Source organism: Aythya ferina (genome assembly GCF_964211825.1).
Source record: "Aythya ferina genome assembly, chromosome: W".
NCBI classification, from domain to species: domain Eukaryota; kingdom Metazoa; phylum Chordata; class Aves; order Anseriformes; family Anatidae; genus Aythya; species Aythya ferina.
Genome location: NC_140313.1, coordinates 18,604,617 through 18,628,105, shown reverse-complemented (window position 1 = coordinate 18,628,105; position 23,489 = coordinate 18,604,617). Strand labels below are relative to the sequence as shown.

At 42.6% G+C, this 23,489-nt stretch overlaps 1 protein-coding gene across 1 annotated transcript in view; it reads left to right on the top strand.

Moving 5' to 3' along the window:
* LOC311426300 (E3 ubiquitin-protein ligase RNF38-like) overlaps positions 1–19,458 on the top strand; it is a 171,474-nt gene extending 152,016 nt beyond the window's left edge. Inside the window, exons 8-13 of the mRNA XM_084502652.1 lie at positions 4,225–4,386; positions 8,164–8,270; positions 9,986–10,070; positions 11,734–11,855; positions 16,974–17,073; positions 18,549–19,458. Coding sequence (XP_084358778.1) covers positions 4,225–4,386; positions 8,164–8,270; positions 9,986–10,070; positions 11,734–11,855; positions 16,974–17,073; positions 18,549–18,611 — 639 coding nt within the window. The 3' untranslated portion in view covers positions 18,612–19,458. The remainder of the gene's footprint in view (positions 1–4,224; positions 4,387–8,163; positions 8,271–9,985; positions 10,071–11,733; positions 11,856–16,973; positions 17,074–18,548) is intronic.
* Positions 19,459–23,489: the final 4,031 nt, after the last annotated feature.

The following is a 23,489-nucleotide window of genomic DNA, read 5'->3' as shown; positions in this document are numbered from 1 at the left end:
TTCTATGGTCTATCTGGAACCTCTTTTTTTCTCCGCTACTTATGGAAGTTATTGACTCTTTTCACTTAACGAAACTTGGCTGAACAGCTAAAGTCTCCATAATAGAGCATATGCAAACATACGAGTAGATGCTATTTTGGACATGAGGGAAAAAATTACATTTTGTAATTTCTGCTTACTGATCTTCTGCCAGAGGTTACCTACACCCTTCTGCCTGTTTCTTCGGAGCTCTAGCAATATTTCATTCATATATAATTACAAAATAACTTCAGTATTAACAAATACTCCTCAGACTGATCAGTAACAAATGCTGTATGTCAAATTTCATGTACTGGCACTATTGTAATAATTTCATTATAGTCATTGGGGGAACGGTTCTGCATAGTCTCTGGCAATCAGGATAAGTCTTTCCCCAGAAAATGTCAGAGCTTCTTTCTTAACTTATATTGCTAATTTAACTTAAGAAGCAGACTTCCTTTTTTAACTTTTAGCTTGATTTTTTGCTGTCAAATCTTACTAGAAGAATTATTCCCTTAAAAATGCTGACTATGTAGTTTGTTCAGCAGAATGGGGAAACAATTTTCCTTTTCCTTTGCTTCCACAGATTACTTTTATATCTGAATGTTTTAAAGCATGTGGAATTCAGTACCAGGAAAAGGTAAATAAGTGAAATAGCAGAGTTTAGTTTTCTGTGAAAAATGATCGCCTCTCACCGAAGCGATCAGTTCCGGGTGGGTACATTCTGCAGCAAAGCGGGGAATCACGATGTACAGGGGCCTTTCCTGAACCGAGGAAGCCCCAAAGGAGCAGAGAGACCCAACAGGGGCCGGCAGCTCATGCGAGAACGTCTGACGAGGCGTGGGCAGGCAGCAGTAACGACGCCCCCTCCCCCCCCCCCCCCCCCCCCCCCGCACTCCTGTATAAGCAGCCTCTAGGGAGCGTGGCAAACAGGGCATGGCACAGCAGTTAGCACAGCAAATAGTACGGGAGGGCGTACAGGGGGGCTCCCCTTCGAGGTGTCAGTACACCTTGACCCCCGTATCTGGATCTTTTCAGGCCAAGGGCACAGCTAAGAAAGGCAGCAAACAGATGCAGCAATCTGCACAGAAGGGTGCAAGAGGGCACCTTTGTTTCCAATCCTAGTAGCATCTGCAACTTCAGAGATGGTCATGACACTGCAGAGCATATTCCCTGGTACTTGCCGGAGTCACTGCATCAGCTGTGGCAGAAGTGTTGACCCAGACAGACCCTCTGATGGCAGATGCATCTTTTCAGGTCTCAGGCTGCAGGGAGTGCCCCCCTCGGGAGGCCTGGACTGACAGTCAGCTCTCCTGTAGAAGGTATGCTGTTGTCCACAAGCTGTGTCATCAGGTAAGGGAGTTACAAGAGGAAGTCAGCAGGTTGCGAAGTGTCTAAGAAGATGAGCAGGAGATAGGCAGAGTGTTCATGGAGACCATACAGCAGGGGAGTTGTCAGAGGACTCCGTTCCACATGAAGTAGTACATCATAATACTATAGAAGAGGGCTGGAAGCTGATCACTTTTCATAGGAGGAGAAAGGTCGTTACTCCTTCTGAAGCCTTGCCACTAAGGAACAGGTTCAGTGCCTTCTAGGCTGAGGATGAGCTGGACAAGACTTCAGGGGAGGCAACTGGGCCTAGCAGGAACACCTGGAAGAAGCAGCAGATGATTGTTGTGGGTGACTCTCTGCTGAAAGGTACGGAGGCACCCATCTGCTGCCCTGACCTCGTGTCTAGAGAGGTTTGTTGCCTGCCAGGGGCTCGGATAAGAGACGTCATGGAAAGGCTACCAAAGCTTGTCCATGAGTCAAACTATTATCCTCTGCTGCTTTTCTGTGTGGGTGCTAACAGCACCAAGGGTACATTAGAAACCGTCAAGAAGTACTTTAGAGCTCTGGGCATGGTGGTCAAGGGCCTGGGAGCCCAGGTCATTTTTTTCTTCAATACTTCCAACGAGGGGGAAGGATGGGAGGAGGAGACGGATATTCCAAGTTAACGACTGGCTGCACCACTAGTGTTGGGAACAAGGATTTGGCTTCTACGACCATAGAACCCTGCTGAAGATCAAGAACTGATGGGGAGAGAAGGGATCCACCTCACTAGGAGGGGCACATGTGTCTTTGCAAACAGGTTGGGCAACCTGGTAAGGAGGGCTTTAAACTAGGACAGATGGGGGAAGGGGAGAATTACAGATATAGGGTAGGTAGCAATAAGTGGCTGAAGTCAGGATGCCTCCAGTGGGTGCATGCAGCTGGGGAAGTGAGTGCAGGACATGCCTATGAAGGATCCTCGCATACCCCTCCTGGGAAACCTATAGGCTCGATCACCTCCCTGAAATGCTTGTATAGCAGTGTACGTAGCATGGGAAATAAACAGGATGAACTGGAGATCTGTGTGAGGTTGCAAGGCTATGATCTCATCGCAATTACAGAAACATGGTGGGATAACTCACATGATTGGAATGCTGTCATGGAGGGCTCTGTGCTTTTTTGGAAATACAGGACAGGAAGGTGAGGTGGTGGAGTTGTACTTTATGTGAGAAAGCAACTGGAATGCATCGAGCTCTGCCTAGGGATGGATGAAGAGCAAGTTGAGAGCTTATGGGTAAGGATTAAAGGGCAGGCTATCATGGCTGATACTGTTGTGGGAGCTTGCTACAGGCTGCCTGATCAGGAAGAGGAGGTAGATGATGTTCTACAAACAGTTGGAAATAGCCTCACAATCACAGGCCTTGGTTCTCATGGGGGATTTCAACCACCCTGATATCTGCTGGAAAGACCATACAGCTAGGCACAAACAGTCCAGGGGGTTCCTGCAGAGCACTGATGATAACTTTTTGATGCAGGTAGTCAAGGAGACAACGAGGAGAGGTGTGCTGCTGCTGGACCTTGTACTTACAAACAGAGAAGGGCTGGTTGGAGATTTGAAGGTTGGGAGCAGCCAGTTGGCTGCAGTGACCGTGAGATGGTGGAGTTCAGGATCTTGCAAGAAGGAAGCAGGGCAAGAAGTAGGATTGCAGCCCTGGACTTCAGAAGTAGGATTGCAGCCCTGGACTTCAGGAAAGCAAACTTTGGCCTCTTCAGGGACCTACTTGGAGGAATCCCATGGGTCACGGCCCTAGAAGGAAAGGAGGTCCAAGAGAGCTGCTCAGTATTCAAGCATCACTTTCTCCAAGCTCAAGATCTATGTATTCCTATGAGTAAGAAGGCAAGCAAAGGGGGCAGGAGACCTGCTTGGATGAGCAAGGAGCTCCTGGAAGGACTCAAATGGAAGAAGGAAGTATATGGAATGTGGAAAAGGGGACAGGCTACTTGGAAAGAATATAGGGACGTTGTCAAAGGATGTAGGGATGTGATAAGGAAGGCCAAGGCCCATCTGGAATTAAATCTGGCAAGGAATGTAAAGGACAAGAAGGGTTTTTTCAAATATAGCAATAGCAGAAGGAAGACTAAGGAATGTGAGCCCACTGCTTAATGAGGTGGGTGCCCTGTTGACAAAGGATACAGAGAAGGCAGAATTACTGAATGCCTTCTTTGCCTCAGTCTTCAGTGCTTAGACCAGCCCTCAGGAATCTCTGACACTAGCAACAAGGGAGGAACAGCACAAAGGGGTTTGGTGTGTGTATGTGTCAGCACACAACAGTCACTTTCTGATGCACCTTTTTCACATCTTTCCTCTGCTCCAGTGTGGGTTTTTCCATGGGCTGCAGTCCTACCAGGAAAATCTGCCCTGGCATGGATTCTCCACAGGCAGCAGTTCCTTCAGGAAATATCGATCTGTTCCAATATGGGTCCTCCATGGGCTGTAGGGAATATTTGCCCTGGTTTCATGGAGCACCTCCTCCCCCTCCTTGTCTAACCTCGGTGTTACCTCTGCTGATTTTCACTCTTTTTTGTTCCCTCCTACTCTCCATCCAGATTTTGTTTCCCTTTTCTTAAATTGGTTTTCACAGAAGCTTCACTGATTGGCTCAGTTTTGGTGAACTGACAAGCCAGATAGAACTGGCTATGTCTGGCACAGGGCAGCTCCTGACCTCTTCCCACAGAGACTATCCCTGCAGCCACTACCACCACTAGCAAAATCTTGCCACATATATCCAATAAAACTCCACTAAAATTTCCACAACTCCTCATAACATATAATTAGATTTTGTTTTTTTTGGTATTAAAAAAAAATCAATAGAACAAACCTTGTGTTTCTTTTAGCCACTTCAAAGGATAGACAATGAAGTAGAACTGTTTGGAGACCATCTTCCTATAGGAAGCTTTCCCTACCCTCCATCAACTCATCCACCAACACTGACTTCCTCAGCTCCTTTCCAATTCTTATCCCATGATCCTTTACACCAAGAAGTTTCATTTGGAGTTGTAAGTATTGCTTTTTTGTACTACATTTTCAGGCATGCTGATTTCAGGTTACTGATCTTTGCTCTAAGCTATAGCCATTTTATTAAGAAATGGTATTTTTGTAATTAAGTACTGGCTGCAGCTGTGGAAAGTCAGGGTGGTCGATTTTTAAGTTAGACTTACTTTACATATCCTGAAGCATCAAACTTGGAAGAATGAAAACATGCTAACAAAATCTAAAAGAAAACAAAATGTAGTACTGGAGTACTACAATGATGAACTGTCCACTGAAGGAGAAGATCAGGTTCAAGACCATCTAAGGAATGTGAAGGTGCATAACTACATGGGACCTGATGTGATGTTGTGGTGGTTTTACCCAGCTGGGCAGCTGAGCTCCACCAGAACCTCTTTCTCACTCCCCTTCCTCAAAGGGAAAGGGAGAGAAAATATAATGAGAAGAGCTCAAGGGTTGAGATAAAGACAGGGAGATCACTTAAAAATTATCTTCACAGGCTAAACAAACTCAGCATAGGGAGATTAAAGAAATTTATTACCTATTACTAACAAGCTAGAGAAGTGAGAAACAAAGGAAAGAAACTAAAATCACCTCCCCCCATCCACCCTCTTCCGCCTCCTCCCCCCGAGTGGCACAAGGGAACGGGAAATGAGGGTTGTGTTCAGTCCGTAACACTTCGTCTCCACGGCTCCTTCATGGTCACTCTCTTCCCCTGCTCCCATGTGGGATCCCTCCCATGGGATGCAGTCCTTCCCAAACTGATCCTGAGTGGGCTGCCCACAGGCAGCAGCTTTTCAAGACTGTTTCAAATATGGGTCCATACCACGGGGTCCATCTGTCAGAAGCACACTGCTCCAACATGGGTCCCCTGCGGGCAGCAGCTCCTTCCAGGACACCTGCTCCTGCGTGGTCTCCTTTCCACAGGCTACAGGTCCAGCCTGGAGTCTGATCCAGCAGGGGTTATCTACAGGCTGGAGTCTCCTTCAGGGTAGATCCACTTACTCCACTGTGGGCTCCTCCACAGGCTGCAGTGTGGAAATCTGCTCCACTGTGGTACACCATGGGCTGCAGGGGGACAACCTACTCCACCATAGTCCTCTCTAAAGGCCACAAGAGAACTTCTGCTTCAGCACCTGGAGCACCTCCTCCCCCTCCTTCTTCACTGACCTTGGTGTCTGCTGGGCTGTTTCTTACTCCTCTCTCTCTCCCAGCTGTTGTGGAGCAGCAGTTTTTTCCCCTTTCTTAAGGATGCTCTCACAGAGGTGCAAACAACATTTATTGGCTCGGCTCTATCCAGCGATGTGTCCCTTTTAGATCTGGCTGGAAGTGTCTCTTCTCTAACATGGGACAGCTGCAAGATTTTTCTCACAGAGGCCACCCCTGCAGCCCTCCTGCTACCTTGCTACATAAACACAATAGAGCAATCTCAAGCACAAATACAGACTGGGCAAAGAATAGGTTGAGAGCAGCCCTGAGGAGGACCTGGGAGTACTGGTGGATGAAAAGCTCAACATGAGCTGGCAATGTGCGCTTGCAGCCCAGAAAGCTAACCATGTCCTGGGCTGCATCAAAAGAAGTGTGGCCAGCAGGTCTAGGGAGGTGATTCTCCCTCTCTAGTCTGCCCTCATGAGACCCCATCTGGAGTACTGTGTTCAGCTCTGGGGCCCCCAGCACAAGAAGGACATAGGTGTATTAGAATGAGTCCAGAGGAGGACCATGAAGATGATCAAGCGGTTGGAGCACCTCTCCTATGAGGAGAGGCTGAGGGAATTGGGATTGTTCAGCCTGGAGAAGAGAAGGCTCCAGGGAGACCTTATAGCAGCCTTCCAGGGGGCCTACAGGAAAGCTGTGAAGGGACTCTGTCAGGAAGTGTGATAGGACAAGGGGGAATGGCTTTAATTAAAAAAGTGTTGGATTAGACATTAGGAAGAAATTCTTTACTCTGAGGGTGGTGAGGCACTGGAACAGGTTTCCCAGAGAAGCTGTGGATGCCCCCTTCCTGGAAGTGTTCGAGGCCACGTTGGATGGGGCTTTGAGCAACCTGGTCTAGTGGGAGGTGTCCCTGCCAATGGCAGGGGGGTTAGAACTAGATGATCTTTAAGGTCCCTTCAACCCAAACCATTCTATGACTCTATGAATCTTTGATCAATCCTTTTTCGTAAAAGTAAATGCATCAAGGCCTCTGAATATCATTGTAGTAGTGCATGAATTTTGGTTCTAAAATTAAGCTATCTTTTTTTTCACTATTAAATATGTATTAAAAATACAATTTATATCTGTGTTACAATTCTTCACATGCCTCCATTTTAGCAGGCTGAGATCTTATGTAAGTAAATTGAAGAGCTTTGCATGAAAATCAAAACATAGGAAAGTGGTGTCTTTTTCTCTTATGGAAAGAATGTGTTGAAACTTGAATGTCTATTTAGACACTATTTAGATACACAACTTGTATTCTTTAAAATACTGAAAGGCTACAACCCCTTCTCCTGAGAGTAACTGAGCACAGCTCTGAATATGATTTATTTATTTATTCATTTCATACCTTTCTCTTTACTTAACATGAAGGTTTTACTGTGGAGCATTCCGGCAGCACCCCCGTTGTGGTTTAACAATGATGGGTAGCTGAGAAACACCTTGCTGCTCTCTTACTCCCCCTCCTCAGAAAGATAGGGGGAAAAAATATGATAAAAAGTTCTCAGGAGTTGAGATAAGGACAGGGAGATCACTCACCAATTATCATCACAGGGAAAACAGACTCAACATAGGGGAGATTAATGTAATTTATTGCCAATTAACAAGAAACTGGAGCAGTGAGAATTAAAAGCAAACTAAAAATACTTTCCCCACCATCCACCCTCTTCTACCTCCTCCCCCTGAGCAATACAGGGAAATGGGGGTTATGGTTATTCCATAACACTTTGTTTCTGCCACACCTTCATCCTCACTCTCTTCCCCAGCTCCAGAGTGGGGCACCATGGACTGCAGGGAGACAGCCTGCTCCATCATGGTCTTCTCCACAGGCTGCATGGGAACTTCTGCTTCCTCCCCCTTCTTCTTCAGTGATCTTGGTGTCTGCAGAATTATTTCTCTCAACATTTTCTCACTCTTCTCTCCCAGCTGCTGCTGTGCAGCAGTTTTTTTCCCTTTCTTAAATATGCTATCATGGAGGCGAAAACAGCATTGGCCAGTGGTGGGGCCCTTTTGGATCTGTCTGGAACTGGCTCTTCTGGACTGTTCTCACAGAGGCCACCCCTACAGCTACTAAGACCTTGCTAGATAAACCCAGTCGTTGCTAGGTAAACTCAATACCGCCCCCAATGGATATTTGGCTTATACCAAAAAAAAAAAACAATCTGTATATACATGTATGTTGTTTAAAAAAACTCATTTCTACACAAGTCTGTACATAGCATCAGGTCGAAAGTCTTGGGCTCCTGATTTGCAACATGGTCACCAATTCAAGTCCTGTCTGTCCAAACCAGGCTACATATAAGCTAAGCCTTATAAAATGCTTATTAGTTAGCTTGCAAGATTTTCTGATGAGCATTGTTATGTTGTTTGTTTTTTTTTTTTTTCATGCAGGATAGCATAATTGTATATTACTGATGAGATTTTCTGGTCAAAACAATTTTTCAGAGAGGCTGATGTGTTTTGGCTTGGATTTGTCTAGATTTTTTTTTTTATTATGCCTTATTTAAAAAAGTATTTCAACATTCACATTTAATTTAATTTAATTATTAAATAAGACAATAAAATATTGAAGTTTTTCTCCCTTTTTACAGCCTTACACACCTTTTATGCCTCGAAGACTCACAGGACGCAGTAGATACCAATCACAGCAAACAATACCACCACATCCATACCATTCCAGCCTATTACCATATGTGCTGTAAGTCCAAAGTACATTATACTTGTAGACTACTAAGTAACTCCGTAAGCTAGCTGATCCCCTCAATGTGTTTCTTTTCTTTTTCTTTTTTTTTTTTTTTTTAATATTTGGGCTCTTTCACAGAGTAGAGACTGTTTAGCCAAACCCAAGGAGGAAGAAAACCTGTAGTTATATTTGAATTTTTCAGTCTATTTGAACAGCATACACACCTGAACAAGTTAAAAACAAGTACAAGTGAAGAGTTTAAAGACAGTATAGTCTTGGGTTCTAATATGTTTCTTCTTTCTGTTGAAATCTCCTTAAAGATGTTCAATGTAGAATGGTTACACTTGATTCTTGGCTGATCGCTATGGGTTATACCCATAGTTACATACTAAAGCCTACTTATGTAGGATAAAGATCTAACAGTGCTTACAAAGAAAAACAAAATAAAAACAAATAAACAAACAAATAAAAAACACCAAGCAAATAAATTTACTCTTAAATAATTGCTAAAACTTAATGAGGGGAACCTTCTGGGTGCGGGTGCTTTGTTTTGTTTTGTTTTTTTCTTCTGAGTGACTAATCTGTTACAGCTTTTGAACTTCTGCACCTGATTAATGATTTCTGGAAAAGAAGGGGTGGGAGAAGTAACATTAAGGGATTGTCAGTAACCTTTTAAAGTAGATCCTATCTCCTATAGTTTAGATGTGTGACATAGGATTTATTGTTCTTTGTAGGTTTGGTTTTTGAAATGAATACAACATGCTTGGAAAATGAGGATTTATTCTAAAGGTGGCATTGACAGGGAGATAATCCAACTTTGTCATTTGTTGTTTTGCAACAACATCTATAGTGTCTGAATCCACAGTTTGACTTGCATCAAAATAGCACCAGGATTTATGATTCAGTGAAGTTGTTAAACTTTGCATTGTGCATTCTGACAAAGCCTGCTCTGATGTTATAGATACCTGCCTGTCTATTCAAGCACAGTGTATCACAATCATTCATGATTAATTAGATGACATTTATAGTGCTGTGGATATTTTATTTCTATGGATGCTCATTAAACTTTGACCCATATTACTGTATTGGGATGAAGATGCTTTTTTTAACAAAACAAAACAAAACAAACAAACAAACAAACAGAAAAAATGCTCTCTTTTGCCTTTATATCTGAAGAGGTTATTCTCTGACCAAATCCATGTTATTTGGGAATTGTATACTTGGTTCTACTGTCAATGTGGAAGTTGGAAAGTTGTCAATGTGGAAGAAGGCCCAGCAGTATAATGTAATTATCTTCATTATGTGTATTAGAGTGCTTGAATTCTTTTGTATCAGGGAGCTAGGTGAAATTGGGTTATCTTTCTTATATTCTATCTATTTAAATGAGTAAAATATAAAACAAGAAACTCTGTTCAGTATTAATATTAACTCTGTGATGCAGGCTATCAAGAGAATAGTTTCTGTAATAACACTGAGCCTTATTGGAAGTATGAGTTGTCATTGCAATAAACATGCAATTTAAAATATAATACAAGTATCAAAAAGTGGAATAATTAGCTTTCTTTTTACTCCTTTACTTTGAATTTTAATTCTTAATCACAAGTTTAACATTGTTACTGATCCTTAGAATTTGTTGATTTAAGAAGGTTCAGTAACATAATTCTACTTCTGCCATATGTGTGCATGCTTTCATTCAGCAAGTTGAGTCTTACTGTTTGTTCTTCTGGCAGATCAGTGCTTCCAGTGCCACCTGCAGTTGGACCAGCTTTCAGTTTTGAGTTGGATGTGGAAGATGGAGAAGTGGAAAACTATGAGGTTGGTGTGTGAAGTAAAAATTCACGAGAAACAGAGATTAACTCAGTACATGAAGTTAAGTGGCCTTTTGCTTTTCAAAGACTAACCCAGGATTAAATAAATGTAATATTTATGGAGACAGAATCTAGAAACATAGAATCATACATGTAGCATATCCTGAGTTGGAAGGGACCCACAAGAATCATTGAATCCAACTCCTGGCTCCACACAGGACTACCTAAAAATTAAACTGTATGTCTGAGAGCATAATCCAAACACTTCTTGTACTCCATCAGTCTTGCTGCTGTGACAACTTCCCTGGGGAGCCTGTTCCAGTGCCCAAAACATTCTTTTCATACTAGTTTCTAACACTAGATGTTAGAAATACTGTGACTTTGTATCTATTGACTTTTCACAGAATCTATTATTTCAGATTAGCAAAGGTAGAACTCCTCAATTTTCCATTCTAGATGCAACTCTTCTTTTTGCATTTTACTTGATTTTTAAATATCGAGCATAAATATCCTATTCTTTTGAATATATTATAACAGTGCTTTTTATGTGCCTTGCTAACTTTACAGATTAGTGTTAACATTATAGGATGAATTCAGCTAAATGTGATGTTGACAAGAATCTCTTAATACACATTTTCTTTTGACAATAAGGAGAGTACAGCAAGTGACATATTTTGAAATAAAATATCAGTGGTGTCAGAAAATTGAGGGCTGTTCCCAACTCTTTTTCTTGCTGCTTCTCAGGCTGCCAACATATTCTGTTCAGAAGGCCTCAGCTGCCACCTACCCCTCCTCATATATCTCTTTTGCCTTGCTTCTTCTCAAAGTTGTGTATTTATGCAGTTGCATAGCATTTACAATATAATGACAAGCTCTCCTATAATGATTCTTGTGCTAGTAAAAAGAAGCATTATCTGGTAGCTGAGATGTTGGGTTCCAGGTTTTGGGCTATTTGAGTTCTGTCTGTGATCTGTACTCTTTGCATCTTTCATCAAATATCTTAACTTATGTGTTTCAGTTCTCTATCAAATTGATAGTGATGCTTTTCTGGAGCCCCTCATGAGGGAGCAGAAATTATTTACATGAGGAGCACTTAGGTACAGTTTTCTACCTGTACAAATTAGTACAACATTTAATCAGGAAGTGTCTCCTTTTCCATTTGATGTCATGCCCTTGTTTCCAAAGGTTCAACATAAATTCTTCATGTCTCAGTTCAACTAGCCCAAGAAGTGTAATGGGAGTCAAAAGTTGTCCCTTTTAACTCTTGGCTTCACACATAGATCTAGGCTCATTTCGTATTCCTAGAAAGCAAGTTTGGTGACATTTTTTTCTGGTTACTCACACTACTGGAGTTGGGGTGGTGGTGGGGTTCCCTTACAAAGCAAAACATGTATCAAGCTGTGAATGCAGATGCTGTTGTATAACGGATGTTTGAAAATCCCAAAGATACTATCGTATGCAGTTCAGAATGATTTATCAATGATCAAAACTTAAAAGACATATTTCCATAGTGCGTGCAGTTGCAGAGAGAGAAGACTAAATATCTCCTGATGGAGAGTTGGATTGTGCTACCTGGTGGGATAGTGACAAGGCAGAAAAAATCAATCCTGGTAGAGCTGGAGCTTGTTTGAGCGATGAATGTTAAAAAGCCCAATTTCCTTGGGTTTTAGGCACTGCTGAATTTGGCAGAACGTCTAGGAGAAGCCAAACCTCAAGGACTGACAAAGGCAGACATAGAACAGCTTCCATCTTACAGGTTCAATCCAAACAACCACCAATCGGAACAGACGTTGTAAGTACACCTATCTCAAATTTACATACTTTACATGACTGTGTTTCCATTCCTTTAGGCTGCAGCATCAACTGGATAAATACTGTAACACAAGCACTCCAAAAGCACACAAATAAAAATGATAAATTATCTTAAACCATTTTCCAAATCAGATATTGTTTTTCTTGGCTTTAAAATTCTGTACCATCTCACTTAAATTAGATGTTCACTTTTAGTTAATCAGTATTTTTTAAAAGTCTTCCAAATTTTTATTTTCTATACTAGGTATTAAAAGGGCATCATCAACTTGGAATTCAACCTATATTGAAATATTTTCCAAGTGCTAACATTTCAAGTTCTTCTGGAAGAGCTTTTGAGAGTATTTGAGGTTAACAGCTATATTCTTTTATTTTTAGGATTAATTCTGTTTAAAAGATCTACATAAAGAGAAATGAGCTATAGGTATGAGGCATTGAAAGTGATATAGAGAGCTGTCAAATGTTTGAAATTAAACAAGATAACAGATCTGTTAAAGTTATCTGTTAAGTTATCTGTAAAACAGTAAAGTAATCTGTTAAGTTATCTGTTAAACAAGTTAACAGATAACTTATGTTGATAATGTACCTGGGGAAGAAATGTATTAATAAAACATGTACAACTGAATATAGATGCAATTTAAGGGAAATATTTTTCATACTAAAAATGGGAAGGAGATTTTTGGGATGTTCAGCCTGAAGAAGAGAAGGCTCTAGGGTGACCTTATTGTATCTTTTCAATACTTAAAGTAGCTTATAAAAAGATGTAGAACAACTTTTTGCTCAGTCAGACAATGAAAGGACAAGGGGGGATGGTTTTCAACTAAAAGACGGGAGATTCAGATTAGATTTTAGGAATAAATTCTTCACTCAGAGGGTGGTGAGGCACAGACTGCCCAGAGAAGTTGTGTATGCCCAATCCCTGAAGGTGTTCAAGACCAGGTTGGATGAGGCCTTGGGCCAACCTGATGTAGTGGGTGGCATACCTGCCCATTGCAGGGGGAGGTTGGAACTGGATTATCTTTAAAGTCCTTTCTAACCCAAGCCTTTCTATGATTCTATGATTTGACCAATCTCATAGCCTATGATGCCATCATAGTCTATGATGGCATCACTAGTTGCGTAGACAGGGGGAGAGCAGTGGATGTCATCTACCTTGACTTTACAGAATCACAGAATCACAGAATTTCTAGGTTGGAAGAGACCTCAAGATCATCGAGTCCAACCTCTGACCTAACACTAACAGTCCCACTAAACCATATCCCTAAGCTCTACATCTAAACGTCTTTTAAAGACCTCCAGGGATGGTGACTCCACCACTTCCCTGGGCAGCCTGTTCCAATGCCTAACAACCCTTTCAGTGAAGAAGTTCTTCCTAAGATCCCAACCTAAAACTCCCCTGGCACAACTTAAGCCCATTCCCCCTCGTCCTGTCACCAGGCACGTGGGAGAACAGACCAACCCCCACCTCGCTACAGCCTCCTTTGAGGTACCTGTAGAGAGCGATAAGGTCGCCCCTGAGTCTCCTTTTCTCCAGGCTGGACAAGCCCAGCTCCCTCAGCCGCTCCTCGTAGGACTTGTTCTCCAGGCCCCTCACCAGCTTCGTCGCCCTTCTCTGGACCCGCTCTAGCACCTCGATGTCCTTCTTGTAGCGAGGGGCCCAAAACTGAACACAGTACTCGAGGTGTGGCCTCACCAGAGCCGAGTACAGGGGGACGATCACCTCCCTAGCCCTGCTGGTCACACTGTTCCTGATACAAGCCAGGATGCCGTTGGCCTTCTTGGCCACCTGAGCACACTGCTGGCTCATATTCAGCCGACTATCAACCATCACTCCCAGGTCCTTCTCTGCCTGGCAGCTCTCCAACCACTCATCTCCCAGCCTGTAGCTGTGGTTGGGGTTATTGCACCCCAGGTGGAGGACTTGGCAATTGGCCTTGTTGAACTTCATGCAGTTGACCTCAGCCCATCGGTGCAGCCTATCCAGATCCTCCTGCAGAGCCTTCCTACCCTCAAGCAAATCGACACACGCACCTAGCTTGTCTACTAGTCCATCCCTCAGGAGCAAACTGCTCCAGCCTGGAACCCCCATGGGCAGCAGCTCCTGCCAAGTCACCTGCTCCTGCATGGTCTCCTCTTCACGGGCTACAGATACAGATCGGAATCTGCTCCTGCAGGGGTCTTCCACAGGCCTCAGCCTCCGTCAGTGCAGGTCCACCTGCTCCACCGTGGTCTCCTCCACGGGATGCAGTATGGAACCCTGCTCCACCATGGTACCCCATGGGCTGCAGGGGGACATCCTGCTTCACCATGGTCCTCACCACAGGCCGCAGGGGACTTCTGCTCCGGTGCCTGGAGCACCTCTCCCCCTCCTTCTGCACTGACCTTGGTGCCTGCAAGGCTGTTCCTCACTCCTCTCACTCTCCCATCTGCTGTGTGTCACAGTGTTGTTTTTTTCCCTGTCTTAAATATGTTCTCACAGAGGCACAAACAACACCACTTACTGGCTCAGCTCTGGTCAGCAGTGGGGCCCTTACCTAACATGGGGCAGCTTCTAGATTCTTCTCACAGAAGCCACCCCTATGGCCCCCTGCTACCAAAACCTTGCCACATAAACCCCACTACACCTGGTCAGGCCTCACCAGGAGTATTGTGTCCAATTCTGGGCTCCCCAGTACAAAAAAGACAGGGATCTCCTGGAAAGTGTCCAGCGGAGGGCCACAAAGATGGTACAGGGCCTGGAGCATCTGCCCTATGAAGAAAGGCTGAGAGACCTGGGTCTGTGCAGCCTGGAGAAAAGAAGACTGAGAGGGGATCTTATCAATGTTTACAAATACCTTAAGTGTGGGAGACAGAGGGATTTGGCCAATCTCTTTTCAGTGGTTTGTGGGGACAGGACAAGGGGCAGTGGCCAAAAAATGGATCACAGGAAGTTCCGCACCAACATGTGAAAGACCTTCTTCACGGTGAGGGTGACGGAGCACTGGAACAGGCTGCCCAGGGAGGTTGTGGAGTCTCCTTCTCTGGAGATATTTAAGGCCCGTCTGGACGCCTACCTGGGCAGACTGCTCTAGGGAACCTGCTTTGGCAGGGGGGTTGGACCCAATGATCTCTTGAGGTCCCTTCCAACCCCTACAATTCTGTGATTCTGTGATTCCATGATTCTGTGATTTATTCAATTATGACTTTGAAAAATACTCAGATCTGGTTTTCTGTTGTTTTGTAATTTTATTATTTTAATATAGCTAAAATTAAACTCAAAACTGAAACAGCTGTTTATATTATATTATATTATATTATATTATATTATATTAACTCCAATATTTGAATTATGGTAATACAATATATTTACTACAAGGGCCAGTGAACTCTTGTGGGTATGAGTTTGAGCCCATGACTGCTTTGGGATTTGAACCCATGGTGAACAAAACAAAAAGTAATTCTCATTTTCCACTGGTATACAAGAGCTATACCCACAAAAGTTTGATTGCTGTAGATACTCCAGTGGTTAAAGAAAGAAAAAAGAAAAAACACTTTTGCAGACGCACCTTATAAGTTATAGAATCATAGAGTCATAGAATGGTTTGGGTGAGAAGGGACCTTAAAGATCATCTAGTTCTAACCCCCCTGCCATTGGCAGGGACACCTCCCACTAGACCAGGTTGCTCAAAGCCCCATCCAACGTGGCCTCGAACACTTCCAGGAAGGGGGCATCCACAGCTTCTCTGGGAAACCTGTTCCAGTGCCTCACCACCCTCAGAGTAAAGAATTTCTTCCTAATGTCTAATCCAACACTTTTTAATTAAAGCCATTCCCCCTTGTCCTATCACTACACTTCCTGACAGAGTCCCTTCACAGCTTTCCTGTAGGCCCCCTGGAAGGCTGCTATAAGGTCTCCCTGGAGCCTTCTCTTCTCCAGGCTGAACAACCCCAATTCCCTCAGCCTCTCCTCATAGGAGAGGTGCTCCAACCGCTTGATCATCTTCATGGTCCTCCTCTGGACTCATTCTAATACACCTATGTCCTTCTTGTGCTGGGGGCCCCAGAGCTGAACACAGTACTCCAGATGGGGTCTCATGAGGGCAGACTAGAGAGGGAGAATCACCTCCCTAGACCTGCTGGCCACACTTCTTTTGATGCAGCCCAGGACATGGTTAGCTTTCTGGGCTGCAAGCGCACATTGCCAGCTCATGTTGAGCTTTTCATCCACCAGTACTCCCAGGTCCTCCTCAGGGCTGCTCTCAACCTATTCTTTGCCCAGTCTGTATTTGTGCTTAGGATTCCCCGGGCCTGATACAGGATCTCACACTTGGCCTTATAGAAGTTCATGAAATTTGCATGGGCCCACCTCTTAATCCTGTCAAGGTCCCTCTGCATGCCATGTCTTCCCTCCAGCGTGTCAGCTGCATGACACAGCTTGGTGTCATCAGCAAACTCGCTGCAGGTGCACTCTTCATGCATGTACTCACTGTCCATGTCACCAACAAGGATGTTAAACAGTGCTAGTCCCAATTCTGACCCCTGAGGAACACATCTCGTTACTGATATCCACTCGGACCTTGAACAATTGACCGCAACTCTTTGAGTGCGACCATCCAGACAATTCTTTATCCACCAAGTGGCCCATTTATCAAATCCATGTCTCTCCAATTTAGAAACAAGGGTATCGGGGGGATAGTGTCAAATACTTTGCACAAATCCAGGTAGATGATGTCTGTTGCTCTTCCCCTACTCACCAATGCTGTAACCCCATCATAGAAGGCCATCAGAGTTGTCAGGCACGATCTGCCCTTAGTGAAGCCATATTGGCTGTCACCATTCACCTCTTTACTTTCCATGTGCCTTAGCATAGTTTCCAGGAAGATCTGCTCCATAATCTTGCCAGGCACAGAGGTGAGACTGACTGGCCTGTAGTTTCCCAGGTCTTCCTATTTTTCCCTTTTTAAAATGGGGGTTGTTTCCCCTCTTCCAGTCAGTGGAAACTTCACCGGACTACCACAACTTCTCAAATATGATCAATAGTGGCTTAGCAAAGTTGCCTATAGAATTTAAATTATTGTTATGAAATTGGAAAGTTTAAAGATATTTGCTTTATTTTTTTTAGGTGCGTAGTGTGTATGTGTGACTTTGAATCGAGGCAGCTACTTAGAGTCTTACCCTGTAACCACGAGTTTCATGCCAAGTGTGTTGATAAATGGCTTAAGGTAAATGAAATAAAATCTGTGTTGGATGCAATTTATAATGTCCTAGTTTGTAGTTTCTGTTTTTCTTTAATTTTATGCTGCATTTCACCTCTTGTTTCTCATTTTTAATATTTAGGCTCCAAAGTAACAAAAAAAATGCAGAAGTTGGATTTATCTTCTTTTTGCTACACTATAGAAATATTATTTTTTGTGATTAACAAAGATATATATTTCTAATAATATTTGGAATAGGGTCATTTTTAAAGGAATTTGAGAATGATCTTCACTGATAGAAAGCACTCCTATCAGAATCCGTCCCATCACTATGAATTTCAGTTCTTGGGGCAAGTAAAAAAATAACTGTTTTAATATGTATCATGAATGATTGAGAGTACTTAGAGTAGGAAATATCATGCGCATTTCAGAAAAAAGTAAATACTAACTATAATCTAGGGTGCACATCTTAGTTTTGATGGCTTTATAGCCAAGAAGCTTGGCTTTATAGCCAAGAAGGTTTTGATAAAATTTTAATGACACTGTAAATCCTTTTCTTCTAAATGCATTTCAGTTCAGCTATAAAATTTCTTTTTAATATTTCTTATGATAATTTCATTTTGTTGTGCAGCTCTGTGTTCTTATGTTGCAGAAAGTTAGTTTGCCTGAAGTTAAGAGAGCATACACATTGCAGCATATGATGCATTATTATTATGTGTACCTTAATCATCTTTGCACCAGTTATGTTAAGATGCAAAGGGGAATTAATTTCATGAAATAAATAAGAGCAATTAGTCGAACAGGGGTTCAGAAATTATGTGCAGCCTCCATCCTGGATATTTTCAGGACCTAAGTGGAGAAAGCCCTAAGTAACCTGGTCTGACCTTACAGCTGACCTTGCTTTGAGCAGGAGGTTCTTTCCAACCTGAGTTATTTCATGAATTGGTGCATTATGAACAAGTTTTTCACGGAAGGTCTAAACTTAAACCTTTTACACAAGGCGAGCTTTGAAGCTGTTTAGTCAGGCTATGTGTTATGTTGTGTGTGTTAATAAAAACCCTCCTCTTCCCCCTCCCCTCAGCTCAGCTTTCTAGCTTTGGCCAAGCCTGCATGGTAGACTTCTGCTCTTCTACTTGGATAATGGGGTAGTGAGAGCCTAAAAAGCTGTAATTCATGACAAATAGAGCTAGTAAGACTAGTGTACCCTAATATAGGACACCTTTTTCTACCTTTGTCTTGTTTCTCTGGTGGCGGTGGGTTTCTCTGCCCACTGTATATTTCTTTTCAATAGCATAACTTTGAGTTTATAAACCTATCAGGTCATTTTCACATATTCTAAAGTAACGCAAAAAGGGCACACATAGGGTTTATTTTTTTTATTGTCCCCTTTGGGTACTCTCGATCACTGAGAGTGGCAATTTCATTTTGTTTCTGTGTTTCAGACGCAGTTACCTTAACAAGTGTATTTGTCCGTACATTAAACTTTATTTCTGGTTTTACAGGCAAATCGTACCTGCCCAATTTGTAGAGCTGATGCTTCAGAAGTGCATCGTGATTCAGAATGACTAATCTAAGAGTACAAATCTACTTTGGGTGTTCCTAGTCATGTGCATGTATGAACTGTCCATTGAACTTACCCACGTAGCTTCCAGAATTCCCTTTACAAAAAGAGTCAATGGACCTTCCTTTGCACTGTGCAACTTAATCGATTATAAAGCTTATAGTTAGTCTTCACAATTGTGGGATTGCTATACTAACCATTTGATTGGAACTCCAGACTTTTTTTTAGCTTAATTTTGTTTGTGCACTAACTTTTCCATTTTTTTGTGTGTGTGATCATTCTGAGTGATGCTGCAAGAATACAGTCGACGTGATCTTTTAGCATATGCTTTTATAAAAAGTGCTAGCTCCAAACAACATAGTAATCTACTTTCAGATACTGTGAATGGGCACGAATGGTGTGTGTCTGTGTGTTTGTTTGAGAGGATGTGTGGAGTGTGCTTCTGACTGGGTGTGCTTCTGTTTGAAAACATATATACCAACATGTACCAAGAGTGTATGTATGTACTGTTATTTATGCTGCAATGTATAATCTTATGTTATTTAAACAGTATTAGTACTGTACACTGGTTTCTTTCCTCGTGTTTGGAGTTGCACACTGAATGCAGAGGGTGCTGCAATTATAGACATTTAATATTTCATCCCCAATGTACTTAATGACTTTTAACTTGCTATTGAGAAGTTATGCTTCCCCTTTATTGGAGGGTTTTAAGTGTACCTCTAAAGAGAGTTTGTATACAATTAAAATAACTTGTAAGCGGTTATGATTTTATTCCTGTGAACAAAATGAACAAAATAAAATTGTTAAAGTTTTCTCAGAGAAATATAACTTTATATTTTTGTGCATCAAAAGAGTTGGTGGTCCTTTACTGCTAAAATACAGTTGTCTTAAAGTGCTGCTTCTTAGCCTTCTGTATTTTCTGATAGGCTTGGCATGAAAAAATTTCCCATATTTCCTTTTCTGTCAAGTCTCCAGAGTGTTCCACTGTAGGAGAAGAGCAAATTGGTACACCATCCAGAACAAATAATACTGTGAAATGGGAGGTAACCTTCTTTGACTGCTTTACAAATAATGTTTTCAGTTGTGTAGTTTAATATGTTGACTTTTTAACACCTCAGGCTGTTAGGAACTTAGATGCTTCAGTGAAATAAATGGGTCTAAACATAGGTAATCAAGGGATGCAATTTTTGCCATCAAAATGTTTACTCCTAAATTTAGCAATGATACCTTGGTTATAATAGCACAAGTGACACAACTACCAATGTTGCTGTAACTTGCTGCTGGTCTGAGCTTTGTTTTTTGTCATTTCTGATACTTTTCTATGCTGCTATGTTTGAATATCAGTTATATTTTCAAACAATGTTATTTTTTCTATGCTGCTTGCCCTTCTTTGAAGGTATTGCGTTAAGGGAGTGTAGCCAATTAACTGTTACGGGTCTGGTCTGATTCAGGATACTGAACTATCACGGTCACAGATTCATCAATAACGTATTAACCGATATGGGTCTGGTCAGATTCAGAATACTGAACTATCATGGTGATGGATTCACCAACAACATAACACACCCTCACTCCAGTCTCGTTCAATGAGAACTATCACGGCTAGGAACAATGCAATTAAGTGCAATTATGATGTAAAAGCAGCAGCCATAGTGAGACCAGATATAACCTCCACTCCTACTAGAATATACTTTTTTCCACCCAGTGGTCGCAATGGGCCAATATAGTCAATCTGCCAGGGGTGCCACAACATTTTCCTGTCCCAAATGTGCAAGGCGGGGAGCGCCTTATCCAGATGGTCTTTGTTAAGCCATAAATGACATTGGGAACAGGCAGTCACCACCTGTTCACACAATTTAACTGATATAGGCTATCCTTGGGCTATACCTTCTTGGTACAAATCAGCCCGTTCGGTGTGGCCACACTTAACATGTAACCATTCGAGTAAACGTTCCCATTCTTGGTTATCATTGGTAACATCAATTTTTCGCAACCATGTGAGGCTGTCCACGTGCTGATTAAATTGAGCAGCTATGGAGTTTGACTGATCGTGTCCTTTCACCCATCCTAGATGTAGTGTTCGCTGTTTTCCTATCTCTAACAGTTGTTTCCAAGTTTCAGTTTGCCTGACTGGAATGCTGTTCACCTGCCAATCACTAACTGTCCAGTGGCCTATACACTTGGTGGCTCCTTTAAAAACAGCATATGAGTCAGTATAGATATGGGTAGCACCGTGTTGTGCAGCTAATAGAACTGCTCTAAGTTCCCCAACCTGTGCACTGCCTTCACTTGTTTCAATCAGTTTTTCTCCTGTTGCTACTTCCAATGCCACAGCTTTGTATTTCCACTTATTGTTCTCCCTATGGGACAAGGCATCTGTAAACCACACTCCTGGAGGTGCTTCCTGAATTGGGGATGGTTTAGTTCGTAGAGACTGGAACAAGAGGGTACTATGTCCTTCTGTAGTTTAGATATTTTAGTACTACCCTTGGTGAATGGCATAATTTCATTAATACCTTCCAGATAGGCATACCATTTACAAATCGTCGGTTTCTGAGCAATGCCAGCAGGTGGTGTTGTTCTTTTACGGACTATGTCCAGGAGAAGGAAAGGTCCCCGGACGATCACATTTTGCTTTCTCCTTATCTGTTCTGTCCATTTTACTGCTTGCACTAGGGACAATAAACCCTTCTCAAGATCTGAGTATCTCCTTTCAGCATCACTAAAAGAGTGGGAGGTAAACTCTAGTGGTCTTTCTGGTACTTCTGGCACCCTTTGCCATAGGTTACAATGAGAGGCATGTTCATTGAACCCCCATTCCACGTAAATAGGGTCAGTCGGGTGTATGGGACCAAGCTGCTGGAACAACCTCGATTCCTTTATTAACAATTCTAATGCACTGGTGTGTTGTTCAGTCCATTCCCATGATTATACAAAGAGCGCACAATAATAGCAAAACCTGGGATGTGTTTGCACCAATAACTTAAAGCTCCCAATCCTTGTTGTAATTCCTTTATGCTAGAAGGCCTTTGTCCATGTTCTATTTTTTTCCAGCGTGTCCTGAGGAATAGAAGAAGCTCCATTCGATTCATGGAAGAAATCTATAACTCAAAGCAAATAAGTTATAAAGTAGGTATGTGGTTTATTTCGGCACCAGGCGCATGTGGGATAGCTCCCAAAGGCATGTGCACCTTAATGCAGCAACTTGCTTTGGTTATATGCAGTAAAAAGTTACATATGCATGAAGTTTCCCAATACGCCTGTACATATTCATAAACTATCCCTGCTTTGTATTAAAATTAGCTCCAAGAAGTCATTTCCATAAACTCCTCTGATCTGTGCCTGCGCAGTGCCTTCTAGTGGTGGTTGTCAGGGGGTCGTGGGGATGAAGTCCGATAACTCCTCTTCATCACCACTAGTTGACCCCCTGCCTTTGTACAGACTCAGCTGTTCCTTGGCTCTTGTCCAAACCACAAGGTCGGTCTCAGCTGGTTTTTGAGACAGGTTCCCCATTTTTGTCAGGAAACATCTTCTGTGAGGGGCTCGGAGACTCCTTGTTTTGGTTAATTTTCACAGTAGTAAGCAAAGACGCTCAACTATATCTATTTTAAAGCCATTAAGCAAGCCCCCATTCTTCTATCCCTGGCTTCAGTCCCCCCTTTTCTAGAAGATTAGTAAATTCTTTTACTCACAGCAAAGATTCCCAACTTGGTACTGATAACTTAATGCCATACCATGGACTTGCAACAAAGAAGTCAGCATGGCTATCTGGTATAACATTCTCCAGTTCCAGATTAGTATAATTACAGACAATACAAGACTTATACCTACTAAGATCAATATGACTATGATTGGGTGACACAATGTATTGAGGATGCCATTTGCCGTTGGCGACCACCCGAAAAGTGTATCCCACCAGTGATGACTAGCATCTTGTTTACATTGTATTGTTAGACTTGATCAACTGGTGGGATACCACTGGTGCCAAATATAAAAATAACACCTGACAATTCTAACAAAGTTACAAATTCAAAAGTTAGAATGATTTTTGCTAGGGAGAGTTATATTCTCCTTATCTACTTCTACAAAAGCACAAGCAGTTCTTAAACATGGACAGCCTTGACCAATATATAAGCACAGTCTTTTGACTAGTATTTGGATGAATTTCAAAGTGCCAAACACCTTGCTCAGTGTCAAGACATACGTCCTGAGCGTCAATTATGTTGCTTTCACAGATAAAGGCTCTAGAACACGACTGTCAGAACAACGATGTAGACAAAAGCCTGTCCCAGCTGGAGAGGGTGCCTAAGGCAAGGCAACCTACTCCCTGCATTGCTACATCTTCTGTCAAGAAAGAAAGAAGGGTTATTGTCATGGGGACCTCCCTTTTGAAAGGGACAGAGGGCCCAAAACGCTGACTGGACCCAACCCACAGGGAAGTCTGTTGCATCCCTGGGGCTTGGGTGAGAGACTTAGCTAAGAAAGTCATGCACCTGGTATGGCCGACCGACTACTACCCGCTACTGGTCTTTCAGGCTGGTAATGACAAGGTAGCAACGAGAAGTCCGAGAGCGATCAAAAGGGACTTTAGGGCTTTAGGGAAACTAGTTAAAGGTTCAGGGGCACAGGTTGTGTTTGCCTCTGTCCTTCTGATAGGGGGGATCAATGTTGACAAGCAGACTCATCACATTAATACGTGGCTTCGGGACTGGTGCAACAGGCAGAACTTTGAGTTTTTCGATCATGAGAAGGTCTATGCGACACCAGGCCTACTGTCACCAGATGGGACATGCCTCTCTCAAAGAGGGATAAGGATTTTTGCTCTGGAGTTGGCAGGGCTGATAGATAGGGCTTTAAACTAGAGTCGAAGGGGGAAAGGGAA